The following is a 13947-nucleotide window of genomic DNA, read 5'->3' as shown; positions in this document are numbered from 1 at the left end:
TCCATGTCCAGTTCTAACTGTTGTTTCTTGACCTGCATACAGGTAGGGTTAATGGTGCTCTCCTAGAGTATTTAGGCCAAAAGGGACCTTCCCAGACAGCTGCTGCCAGTCCTCTCATCCCTGTGATGAGCCCCTGCTGACCCACACCTCCGCAGGAGACCCTCCAACACTAGCAGGTGGTTTTGGTTCAGTTTCCTGTGGAGCCACTGTTCCTTTCTTCTGAGTCTTGGTTCACGCAAGGTTTTGTTTGTGCCCTCCAAGCCTGGAGTGTCTGTTTCCCCTATTCCTGTGGAAGTTTTGTGATCAAATCTCACTGTGCTTCAAGATCAGATCACCTGGGGATTCCCAGTCCCTTTGTTGGGTCCTCAGGCTGGGAAGCCTGACATGGGCTTCCAAACCTTCACAACAGTGAGATAACTTTTTTTTTGTATTATTATTCTCCAGTTTGTGGATCACCCACCTGGTGGGAATGGGATTTGATTTTATCATGATTATGCCCCTCCTACAGTCTCGCTGCAGCTTCTTCTTTGTCTTTGGATGTGGGGTATCTTTTTTTTTTGGTAGGTTCCAGCATCCTCCTGTCAATGGCTGTTTAACAGCTAGTTGTGATTTTGGTGCTCTCACAGGAGGAGATGAGTGCATGTCCTTCTACTCCGCCATCTTGAACCAGAAGCATCTCTTTTTAATATGCTGTCTAAATTTGTCATGGGGCTTCCCAGGTGGCGCTAGCAGTCAAGAAAGGAAAGGAAAGATAGCGTTAAGTCATGTCCGACTCTTGTAATCCCAGGAACTGTAGCCTGCCAGGCTCCTCTGTCCATGGGATTCTCCAGGCAAGAATACTGGAGTGGGTTGCCATTTCCTTCTCCAAGAAAGAAAAGAATCTGCCTGGCAAAGCAGGAGACTTAAGAGATGCTGGTTTGATCCCTGGGTTGGGAAGATCCCCTGGAGGAGTGCATGGAAATCCACTCAAGTATTCTTGTCTGGGAAAGCCCATGGACAATGGAGCCTGGTGGGCTACAGTCCATAGGGTCGCACAGAGTTGGACACGTTTGAAGAGACAGCATGCAGTGTACGCTAGGTTTGTCATAACTTTCCTTCCAAGGAGCAAGCATAGAAACTGAGTGCAATGACACTGAGTTGTTAATAGAATTAAATGCGATCATGTAGGTGAAAGCCCCAGCTAATAACAGCCTATATGAGAAGATACATTTTATTTACTACAGAGGAAAGGTGAATGATAGCTTTAGGATATATGTGGTCATTTCTTTGCCATAAAACTATTATAAAACAGCTGTAAATTGTATGCATTCCATTAGAAGGCAAAAGTGGCTTTAAGAGGCTAGTTTCTTAACCGAAGGTTTCTTAATCAGAGAATAGTTTCTAAATTTGAAGAACAGCATTTCTCATAATATGTTCATCTTACTCCCTAAATCAAGAGAATATAGGTATACAATGACAATTTAAAAGGTAGAATTTATGTGTTTCTTTAGTACAGAAATCATCATACCCTCAGAGCATCAGGAGAATCTATCATCTATGTATTTTTTTATAGACTCATTTGGGAAATGTCACAGTTTATCAGAGCCACATAAATCAGAGTTTGCTGGATTTAATTCAATCTTTAAATGTCACCTGGAGATGAGGGGATAATATCCAGTCAATTTTTTTGTGTGTGAGATTAAATAAAAGCAATAAAAGCAGGTAGAGAAATCACTGAAAATTTGAAAAAAAAAATTACTTGAGCTAGTAATAGATATCACTGGGTAGAAGAACTTGCAAATATTCTTCAAATGTAGATTCAAACACAACAGGCTTCACTTTCTTTTTATAAGCCTTAAAGCTGTAACACTTTTGAACTGTTGCTCTTCTTCATAAATGTTTTCAGAATTATCTTCATTTATCTGCCACGTCTCTCCTGCCACATATTCAAATCTTGCTAAATCAGCCAGGGAATAATAAATTATGCTGCAATCATCAGCGCTCTCCAAGTCTTAGTGACAGCAAAGGACTTTTTTCTCTCCTGGTAGGACAGGTCTACCCATTATTCTTTTCCAGTGAGCAGGGAACCCTCTTGGTGGCAGGATGGGTTTCGGGTCGGCATATCACCTAAATGTGGCAAGTCTAGTCCTGAAAAAATGAAAATGTTGGCAAATGAGTTAGCAAACATGGACTGCTAGTGAGGAGGGGAAAAATGACTATCTGTGGCCTTGGGAAATTTTCTCTACTTGGGCTGATGATCTTGGCAGTGGCTGAGAGGAGCCAGAAGGGAAAAGGAGAGGCTTCAGTGGTCATCACTCTGGAATGTGATGGCTGATGCAGCAGTCTGTTTGAATATCTGTCCCAAACACAAAGGAGAAAGAGCTAAGAAAAATACATGCACACGTCCACTTCAGTTTGTGGCAGAGCAAATCATCCTTACATTTTGAATTCAAATGTGCAGGAACTTACAATTCTCCCTTAACATGGGAAACTGAGAACGATTGTAATTCTTTGGAACAGTACCTGGATTATTCAAAAAGATGCATGCGTTCTAATAGCAGCACTATTTACAATAGCTAAAACATGGAAGCAACCTAAGTGTCCATTGACAGGAATGGATAAAGAAGATGTGGTACATATACAGAGTGAAGTATAACTTAGCCATAAAAAAGAATGAAGCGATGCCAGTTGCAACATGCCTGGACCTAGAGATGATCAAACTAAGTGAAGTAAGCCAGGCAGAGAAGGGCAAATATCATACGATATTGCTTATATATGGAATCTAAAAAAATGATACAAATGAACTTATTTACAGAACAAAAAGATTTACAGATATAGAAAACAAACTTATGGTTATCAAAGGAAAAAGGGGGCAGGGATAAATTAGGAGTTTGGGATTAAAATATATACTACTATATACAAAATAGGTAACCAATAAGGATCTACTTATAGCACAGGGAACTATACTCAATATCTTATAATAACCTACAATGGAGAAATCTCTAACATATACATACATTAATCTGAGTCACTTTGCTCCACACATGAAACTAATACAGCATTGTGAATCAACTGTATTTTGTCAACAACAAAGGGCAGGGGGATATAATTCTCCCTCAACGTAGAAAATTGAGAAAATTGTGGACAATATCTGGATCTATCCTTCAAGTATTTTCTCAAAGGTGATTATATTCATGAAGTAGTGTCTGGGCCTCAGTGGAAGCTGCCCCTCTGTTCTCTAGACACCTGTGACATGTTTTCCCTTCCTTCATGCCACGTGCCATTTTCATCTTTAATTATGGCTATCTGTGAATGCCTTCTGTTTTGCCTGATAGGTGGTGGGTGAATTTTTTTGGGTATAGATCATACCTTACTCGTTAACCTATATCTAGTAATCGACATTGTACTTAGAGCAGGGCTCAATTTTATGCTCAATTAATGAGTCTGAGTAAGAAAATACTATTTTGCATTTCTACAAATGTATTGGAAAAGGCTTGATAGATGTCACTGCCAGGTATTCTGATTTGGGTGAGAGGGCAGTTTTTAACAAACATGCAACATAATCTCCCCCTCAGTTCATTTGTTCCACTTCCCAGCTTTATGATGATATAACTGAGAAACAAAATAGTGATATTTAAATGTACAACATGATTATTTGATAAACATAAACACTGTGAAATGATTCCTACCATCCAGTTAATTAGCATATGTATTACTTCCATAGCTATTCTTGTGTGTCTGAAAATGCTTAAGATCTATCTTGTTAGCAAATTATAGTTATATAATATAGTATTATCAACTGAAGTCACCATGCTGTACATTCCTATGAAAAATTCCATTAGCATTTTGATAAAAATTGCATTGACTTTGTAGATCTTTGGGTAGTATGGACTTTAAAAATATTTGTCCTTCTAATTCATGAATACAGAAGTTATTTCCATTTATTTATGTGTTCTTCAATTTCTTTCATCCTTCTCTTACAGTTTTCAGTGTATAGATTTTTTTTACTTCCTTGGTTAAACTTATTCCTATAATATTTTATTGTTTTGTTGCTATAATGGAGTTGTTTCTATAATTTATCTTTAAGATAGTTGTTGGTATACAAAAATAAAACTGACTTTTGAATTCTTTATCTTGGAACTTGTTAGATATTTGGTGGAGTCTTTAGCATTTTTTATATAAGATCCATCTGCAAACAGAAACAGTTTTACTCCTTCCATTCCAGTTTGGGTGGTGTTTATTTCTTTTTCTTGCTTGATTTCTCTGGCTAGAACTTCTGGTACTATGCTGAATAGAGGTGGTGAGAGTGAGTATCCTTATCTTGTTCCTAGTCTTCAAAGAAAGGCTTTCAGCTTTTCAACATTGAGTATGATGTTAGCTTTGAATTTGTCATATACGGCATTTACTGTGTTGAGGTACATTTCGTCTCTTCCTAATTTGTTGAGAGTTTTTACTATGGAAGGACTGAATTTTGTTGAATGCTTTTTCTACATATATAGAGATGATCATATGATCTTCATCCTTCATTTTGTTAATGCTATGTATAACACTGCTTGATACGTGTATGCTGAATTATCTGATATCCTAGGAAAAATCCCATTTAATATAGCATATAATCCTTTTAATGAGATTTGAATTTGGTTTGCTAATATTCTGTTGAAAATTTTGTCTGAGTGTTCATCAGGGATATTGGCCAGTAATTTTCTTTTCTTGTAGTGTCCTCGTCTGGCTTTGTAATACTGTCCTTGTAAAGTGAATTTGGAAGTATTCTCTGCCTTCCAATTTTTTGGAAGAGTTTGAGGAAGACTGGGGTTTGTTCTTCTTTAAATATTTAATAGAATTCACCAGTGAAGCCATCTCGGCTTTTCTATGTTGAAAGCCTTTGATTGCTGTTTAAATCTCTTTATTCATGGTTGGTCTGTTCAGATTTTCTATTTCTTCATGATTTAGTCTTGGTACATTGGTATGTTTCTAGGAACTTAGCCATTTTTTCTAGGTTGTCTGATTTGTTGGCCTTCTATTGTTCATATTCATTTCTTATGGTTCTTAGTATTTCTTTGTTATTGCTTTTAATGACTTTCATGTCTGATTTTGAGTACTCTGTCTTGCTAGTCTTGCTAAAGTTTTGTCAATATCATTAGCTTTCAGTCTCATTGATCTTTTCTATTGTTATTTCTAGTCTCTTTTTCACTTATTTCTGCTCTGATATTTATTTCTTTCCTTCTTTCTAGCTTCAAGCTTAGTTTGTTTTTCTTTTTCTTGTTACCTGAGGCTTAAAGTTAAATTAGCTATTTGAGACCTTTCCTTTTTTGTAACATAGATGTTACCACTATAAACTTCCCTCTAGGAATGCTTTTGCTGCATTCTATAAAATTTCAGTATGTTGTGTTTCCATTTTCATTTGTCTCAAGGAACTTTTTGGTTTCCATTTGGAATTCTTTTTTTTAACCCATTGATCATAATTACCCCATATTGTTTCCTTTGTGTGTTAAAAGGAAACTTAACAGAAGTGGGTGGAAAAATAGCAAATGAAGAATCAGTGGGGAGAGGAGATGTGCTGTATTTTATTGTGTTTTCTTTGGCTTTAAGTTGTGCAAAATATATAGGGTCTGTACTTACAGCCAGTTAAGTATTTTCATGATCACAAATAGCAAAAAATATTCTATTAACTCAGGCATGAGCAAGCAAAGTTCTCCTTTACTTTCAGAATTGCTGCTACTTTGAGTGCTACCAATTTTTTTAATAGACAATTTTTTAGAGTAGTTTTAGGTTCACAGCAATATTGAGTAGAAAGTACTGAGAGTTCCCATATATTCTCTTTCCCAGTCTTATTGATTTTTACTCTCAGGCTTCTTCATACCTTTTCAATGAACAGTTGATCCCTTGGCAGCAGGCTGGGTCTGAGATTGGATGACCTTTTTACCCAGCTGGACAAGCCTTGACAGGAAAGCGCAAGAAAGGTTTTGTTAGCAAACATTGCTTGCTTATGAAGCAATAAAAAGAATAGGCAATATGGCTAGAGAGAGAGAGGGGAAATTAGTAATAAGAGCCTTGGGGAATTGCTCTCTGACCTTGGCAATGGGTCTAAGGAGGTGGGGATGTAAGGGTTGAGTGACCTGGAGAGAAGGCTTAATCAACTTCAAAAAGACTAGAGATTTTTAAACACACAATCTCATAACCTTCTTTTCTCCATATGTCATATTTGTCTTCATCCTAATCCTTTCTTTATACCTAGCTTTCTTGCCTTTTTTTGTTTTTCCTCTTGGAAGCCAAAATCCCTCCCCACTAAATGGACACAAGAGCTGCATTTTTCACTTTGAGGCTCTGGTGCTCTTCAGCAGCCTGTCTCTGGGCTCAAGCTCCATTAGCAAAGGCTAATATTGTCTCAAATGCCAAGTCCTCCAGTCCAGAAACTGCAGTTTCTTTTGAGTTAATATGATTACAGGTGTGAAGGCTCAGAATAGTTCATTGAAAGTTGACTTACATTGCATCATTAAAAGATATCTTAATTATATTCTTTCTAACTCTTACCATTCTATCATTAATACTTCCAGGAATTATATGTCTGTATTTTGAAGCAGTATTTCCAGTTTTCAAAGTGCAAATGATTTTTCTGTTTTCACTTATCTATCAGCTCATTAGGAGTCAGTATCCAGTGCGCTTAACACAGAGAGAAGTATTTCGTACAGGTTGAGAGCATTTGAAATAATTAAAATAATTACTGATTTGACAACATATATGTATATAATATTATGGCAACCCACTCCAGTGTTCTTGCCTGGAGAATCCCAGGGACAGGGGAGCCTGGTGGGCTGTTGTCTCTGGGGTCGCACAGAGTCAGACATGACTGAAGGGACTTAGCAGCAGCAGCAGCAGCAGCAGCATGTATATAATATTAAATTTGGGAATAGTAAACAATAGTCAAAAGGTACAGTCAAAATCAATTTCTTTGAATACAGTTGTTCAAAATGTTGTTTTAAGGTTTAAGAAACATCAAAAGACCATTCTGGATAAGCATGAAATTATTAATCAGCTGTCATATGTGGCTAGTTACATGCTGCTGCTGCTGCTAAGTCGCTTCAGTCATGTCCGACTCTGTGCGACCCCATAGATGGCAGCCTACCAGGCTCCCCCGTCCCTGGGATTCTCCAGGCAAGAATACTGGAGTGGGTTGCCATTTCCTTCTTCAACTCAGTTCAGTTTATTTCAGTTGCTTAGTCGTGTCTGACTCTTTGCAACCCCATGAACCATAGCACGCCAGGCCTCCCTGTCCATTACCAACTCCTGGAGTCCACCCAAACCCGTGTCCATTGAGTCAGTGATGCCATCCAACCATCTAATCCTCTTTCATCCCCTTCTCTTCCTGCCCTCAATTTTTCCCAGCATTAGGGTCTTTTCCAATGAGTCAGCTCTTCGCATTAGGTGGCCAAAGTATTAGAGCTTCAGCTTCAACATCAGTCCTTCCAATGAACACCCAAGGACTGATCTCCTTTAGGGTGGACTGGTTGGATCTCCTTGCAGTCCAAGGGACTCTCAACAGTCTTCTCCAACACCACAGTTCAAAAGCATCAATTCTTGGGCCCTCAGCTTTCTTTATAGTCCAACTCTCATGTCAGTTGATAATGAATCTTAACATTGTTAAAGATTGTTTTAAGTAGATTGATTTCCATGGTTGTTTTCTCTCTCCTTTTGGTTTCACTTTAGCCTTCAGAATGTAGTTAAGAAATTCTCACTACACAGACTGTAGAGCTTTGAAGTATAACAATGAACTCTTCCTTTTCCCCTTGTATTCTCCAGTAAGTAGTTGCATCTAAGACAGGAATAGATACAGATCTATCTTCGTTACTTGCAAGGAAATACTTTTTGTTATTTTCTCAGTTTTATAAAATTTAACAACTGGGATAATCTCAGATCTGATTAAATACCTTGTAATTTTTCAATTTGTGAGGATTCATAGACTATGAAATTCTAAGTCCAAGTGGAGAATGATATATCAGGACCACGGTAGCCCTGAAGTGTTTAAATCATGCATTTCAGTGTATATGAACATTGGGATAGAAGGTAAACCAGGAGAGTGAAGATGAGGAAATAGATTGCTCTAGAAAAGGACAAGGGAAAATACTGTTGAGTGAGCCTTTGTATAAGGCACTGTACTGTATGCTTCATCAGTAATATAATATTTGCTTCTCCTACAACCTTTTGATGTTAGTAACCATCATTCCTAAGAGAAGAGAAAGCTGAGGGAGGTTGGGTAAGATTAGGAAATGTGGCATGTGTTCGAACAGATCCGATTCAAAAGTTTTTCTGCTAGGACTCCAGAACTTACTCTCTTTTAATCCGTTTTGCTCTCCGTGGGGAAGATCTGAGATGAAGCAGAAGGATGCTGAGCCAGCATTTTAGTTTTAGGGTTTGGGCAAAGTGATTCCTGCATAGGCATCAAAATCCTTGGACTTTGATTTTAGTCACTCCTGAATTAGTCTTCTAGACTGGTCTATGTCTTAACCTATGAATCACTGTCAGTTAACCTACTTTTTACCCAGCATTTTACTAGGATCTTCAGAAGACATAGTACTCTCTAGAAGATCTCTAGAGGATTTTATTCTGAATCTGAGAATTATAAGGGAACAAAAGGAAATGGTGTATTCACTGGCTGAGTTGCATGACAAGCACTTTAGTTCCTGTCTTGTGGGCTATGGGCGTGTGATGCAGAAAAGAGCATGTTCTTGTGCCTGGTGGGTTGTTTATTTTTTATGGAATGCTGAGTGTGCTACTGCTCCCATGCAGAGTGAGATTGTGTTAATTTTGATGTTAAGTGGGGCTGTAGGGAAACATTAATTAGTATAGACAGGAACACATTTTATAGACAGGAAGGGCAGTTAGAGATTTGAAAGGCAAGAGGATAAATATAGTAAGCTTGGAGTCATGGGGGAATAGCTTCATAGAAGAAATGCCATTTGTAGTAGGTATGGAGGCTTAAGTAGGATTCAACAATGAGAGGGGTGAAAAGACTTATCAGAGGCATAACTTGAATTGCACTCATTTCACTCATCATATTTTCTATCTTACCCAATTTCCAAAAGAATTGAAGCTGATTAAAAAAATCTACTAGTACAGCTTAAAATAATGTTAAGCAGTTAAATAACAGTGAGGAATTGCATTTACATTTAGCTCTGAGTTTCCTGGCAATGAAAGAATGAAACATGAGAGTTCATTAATAACACTAATTTGTACCTGAGTTTCTGGTTCACACCAAGTTTTCATCACATTTGCACAAACTTCATTTTTTAGTGTGCATAAATGGAAGTATACTAATACTTTAGATGAGGCATGCCTTCATCTTCTAAATTCTAAGTTGTCCTGTGAAAGATATTGAGCAGAGGAACAGATAATGTAATATTAGGTAATAATGTTAGGAAGGAATAAAACTCACCTTATGACTGTGTTTTCTGCTGACGTGTGACCTCCTCTCCATTCAGCCAGTGGTGGAGAGGGAAACAGAATTTGTAGCAGAGTTTATGGTTCACACCAAGTTTTCATCACATTTGCACAAACTTCATTCTTTAGTGTGGATCTACATGACCTGGGGGAGGCTCACAAACGTAGGTTAGCTGTGAGTCCAGTGGGAAAGGAGAAGGCTTTGTGCATTTGATAGGAATTAAGCTATAGTTAGCATAAGAAAAAGTTTTCTGATTTGTTACAGACATTTTGTGCTGATATTTGAAGCAAGGTCTAGATCATTTTAATGTCAGTTATTTTTATGAAAATTAAGGAACTTGGTTTGTTTTCCTTCCCCACAGAGAGCCATTCCACTTCTCTCTGATGGTGATATTGAGACAGTGTCATGGAAAGAGAAGATGGATGCCTTCATTCCCTGGTGGCTCAGAGGGTAAAGCATCTGTCTGCAATGCAGGAGACCTGGGTTCAATCCCTGGGTCAGGAATATCCCCTGGAGAAGGAAATGGCAACCCACTCCTGTACTCTTGCCTGGAAAATCCTATGGACAGAGAAGCCTGGTAGACTACAGTCCATGGGATCGCAAAGAGTCAGACATGACTGAGTGACTTCACTTCACTTCACTTTTTGTGTAATATACTGTCAAACTAGGCTGTAGTTTAAGGATTCAGTTGGGAAAATATTGCTAAAATGGTAGTTTTTAATAGAAAGATTTGGAATGTCATATACCAGTAACTCTCGTATTAATACCTATTAAATGAGTAAAGACATCTTGGTTAATTGACCCCCAGAAGAGGGCAGTAGAGGATGAGATGGTTGGATGGCATCATCAACACAATGGACATGAGTTTGAGTGAAGGACAGGGAAGCCTGGTGTGCTGTTGTCCATGGGGTCGCAAAACACTAGACATGACCCACTCAGTCCATCCATCCATCCAGTTACCAGTTAGAAGTCTAAGCATCATTAACCAAATGTCCTCACTGGCAAACACTCAGTTCAGTTCAGTTCAGTCACTCAGTCATGTCTGACTCTTTGCGACCACATGAATCGCAGCATGCAAGGCCTCCCTGTAAATCACCAACTCCCAGAGTTCACCCAAACTCATGTGCATTGAGTTGGTGATGCCATCCAGCAATCTCATCCTCTGTTTTCCTCTTCCCCTCCTGCCCCCAATCTCTCCCAACATCAAGGTCTTTTCCAATGAGTCAACTCTTTGCATGAGGCAGCCAAAGTATTGGAGTTTCAGCCTCAGCATCAGTCTTTCCAATGAACATCCAGGACTTATCATCTCCTTTAGGATGGACTGGTTGGATCTCTCTGCAGTCCAAGGGACTCTCAAGAGTCTTCTCCAACACCACAGTTCAAAAACATCAATTCTTCGGTGCTCAGTTTTCTTCATAGTCCAACTCTCACATCCATACATGACCACTGGAAAAACCATAGCCTTGACTAGACAGACCTTTGTTGGCAAAGTAACGTCTCTGCTTTTGAATATGCTATCTAGGTTGGTCATAACTTTCCTTCCAAGGAGTAAGTGTCTTTTAATTTCATGGCTGCAATCACCATCTGCAGTGATTTTGGAGCCCCCCAAAATAAAGTCTGACACTATTTCCACTGTTTCCTCATCATTTTCCCATGAAGTGCTGGGACCAGATGCCATGATCTTCGTTTTCTGAATGTTGAGCTTTAAGCCAACTATTACACTCTCCTCTCTCACTTTCATCAAGAGGCTTTTTAGTTCCTCTTCACTTTCTGCCATAAGGGTGGTGTCATCTGCATATCTGAGGTTATTGATGTTTCTCCTGGCAATCTTGATTCCAGCTTGTGCTTCTTCCAGCCCAGCATTTCTCATGATGTACTCTGCATATAAGTTAAATAAGCAGGGTGACAATATATAGCCTTGACGTATTCCTTTTCCTATTTGGAACCAGTCTGTTGTCCCATGTCCAGTTCTAACTGTTGCTTCCTGACCTGCGTATAGGTTTCTCAAGAGGCAGGTCAGGTGGTCTGGTATTCCCATCTCTTTCAGAAGTTCCCACAGTTTATTGTGATCCACACAGTCAAAGGCTTTGGCATAGTCAATAAAGCAGATAGATGTTTTTATGGAACTCTCTTGCTTTTTCCATGATCCAGAAGATGTTGGCAATTTGATCTCTGGTTCCTCTGCCTTTTCTAAAACCAGCTTGAACATCTGGAAGTTCACGGTTCACGTACTGCTGAAGCCTGGCTTGGAGAATTTTGAGCATTACTTTACTAGCGTGTGAGATGAGGCAATTGTGTGGTAGTTTGAGCATTCTTTGGCATTGCCTTTCTTTGGGACAGGAATGAAAACTGACCTTTTCCAGTCCTGTGGCCACTGCTGAGTTTTCCAAATTTGCTGGCATATTGAGTGCAGCACTTTCACAGCATCATCTTTCAGGATTTGAAATAGCTCGACTGGAATTCCATCACCTCCACTAGCTTTGTTCGTAGTGATGCTTCCTAAGACCCACTTGACTTCACATTCCAAGATGTCTGGCTCTAGGTCAGTGATCACACCATCATGATTATCTGAGTCATGAAGATCTTTTTTGTACAGTTCTGTGTATTCTTGCCACCTCTTCTTAATATCTTCTGCTTCTGTTAGGTCCATACCATTTCTGTCCTTTATTGAGCCCATCTTTGCATGAAATGTTCCCTTGGTATCCCTAATTTTCTTGAAGAGATCTCTAGTCTTTCCCATTCTGTTGTTTTCCTCTATTACTTTGCATTGATGGCTGAGGAAAGCTTTCTTATCTCTCCTTGCTATTCTTTGGAACTCTGCATTCATATGCGTGTATCTTTCCTTTTCTCCTTTGCTTTTCGCTTCTCTTCTTTTCACAGCTATTTGTAAGGCCTCCTCAGACAGACATTTTGCTTTTTTGCATTTCTTTTCCATAGGGATGGTCTTGATCCCTGTCTCCTGTACAATGTCATGAACCTTTGTCCATAGTTCATCATGCACTCTGTCTATCAGAATCTATTTCTCACTCCCACTGTATAATCATAAGGGATTTGATTTAGGTCATACCTGAATGGTCTAGTGGTTTTCCCTACTTCCTTCAATTTAAGAATGAATTTGGCAATAAAGAGTTCATGATTTGAGCCACAGTCAGCTCCCTGTCTTGTTTTTGCTGACTGTGTAGAGCTTCTCCATCATTGGCTGCAAAGAATATAATCAATCTGATTTCGGTGTTGACCATCTGGTGATGTCCATGCGTAGAGTCTTCTCTCGTGTTGTTGGAAGAGGGTGTTTGCTATGACCAGTGCATTTTCTTGGCAAAACTCCGTTAGCCTTTGCCCTGCTTCAATCCATATTTCAAGGCCAAATTTGCCTGTTACTGCAGTTGTTTCTTGACTTCATACTTTTGCATTCCAGTCCCCTTTAATGAAAAGCACATCTTATTTGGGTGTTAGTTCTAAAAGGTCCTGTAGGTCTTCATAGTACCGTTCAACTTCAGCTTATTCAGTGTTACTGGTTGATCATCGTGATATTGAATGGTTTGCCTTGGAAATGAACAGAGATCATTCTATCGTTTTTGAGATTGCATCCAAGTACTGCATTTCGGTACCGTTGATCATGATGGCCACTCCATTTCTTCTAAGGGATTCCTGCCCACAGTAGGAGATATAATGGTCACCTGAGTTAAATTCACCCATTCCAGTCCATTTTAGTTCACTGATTCCTAGAATGTCAACATTCACTCTTGCCATCTCCTTTTTGACCACTTCCAATTTGCCTTGATTCATGGACCTAACATTCCAGATTCCTATGCAATATTGCTCTTTACAGCATTGGACCTTGCTTCTATCACCAGTCACATCCACAATTGGGTGTTGTTTTTGCTTTGGCTCCATCCCTTCATTCTTTCTGGAGTTATTTCTCCACTGATGTCCTGTAGCATATTGGGCACCTACCACCCTGGGGAGTTCCTCTTTCAGTATCCTATCATTTTGCCTTTTCATACTGTTCATGGGGTTCTCAAGGCAAGAATACTGAAGTGATTTGCCATTCCCTTTTCCAGTAGACCGCATTCTGTCAGACCTCTCCACTATGACCTGTCCATCTTGGTGGCCCCACAGGGCATGACTTAGTTTTATTGAGTTAGACAAGGCTGTCGTCCGTGTGATCAGATTGACTAGTTTTCTGTGATTATGGTTTCAGTGTGTCTGCCCTCTGATTCCCTCTTGCAACACCTACCATCTCACTTGGGTTTCTCTTACCTTGGACGTGGGGTATCTCTTCATGGCTGCTTCAGCAAAGTGCAGCTGCTGCTCCTTACCTTGGATGAGGCCGCCCCTCCTGACCTTGAATGTGGAGTATCTCCTCTCGGACCTCCTGCGCCTGCGCAGCCACAGCTCCTTGGACGTGGGGTAGCGCCTCTCGGCCACCGCCCTTGACCTCGGACGTGGGGTAGCTCCTCTTGGCCGCACTTCTGCACGGTCTGTTGCAGCCGGTGCGCTTCTCTGTTCAATTCAGTTCAGTCACTCAGTCG

The 13947-nt window shown here is 39.6% G+C and overlaps 1 protein-coding gene across 28 annotated transcripts in view; it reads left to right on the top strand.

Moving 5' to 3' along the window:
• LOC147364479 (uncharacterized) overlaps positions 1-13947 on the top strand; it is a 537088-nt gene that overhangs the window by 166752 nt on the left and 356389 nt on the right. For 20 of the 28 annotated variants that reach the window (XR_015134528.1, XR_015134527.1, XR_015134529.1 and 17 more), the window contains exon 2: positions 9777-9865. The exons of the other annotated variants lie outside the window; for them this stretch is intronic. Coding sequence is in view for 9 of the 20 variants with exons in the window: in XM_086321028.1 (XP_086177154.1) it covers positions 9777-9865 (89 nt within the window). In the remaining 11 variants the exon portion in view is untranslated. The remainder of the gene's footprint in view (positions 1-9776; positions 9866-13947) is intronic. 28 annotated transcript variants of the gene reach the window in all.

Source organism: Bos grunniens, chromosome 10 (genome assembly GCF_055505025.1).
Source record: "Bos grunniens cultivar Pamir isolate PY7600 chromosome 10, Bosgru_T2T1.0, whole genome shotgun sequence".
NCBI classification, from domain to species: Eukaryota; Metazoa; Chordata; class Mammalia; order Artiodactyla; family Bovidae; genus Bos; species Bos grunniens.
The sequence above is the reverse complement of the archived record's forward strand: the minus strand, read 5'-3'. Positions and strand labels throughout refer to the sequence as shown.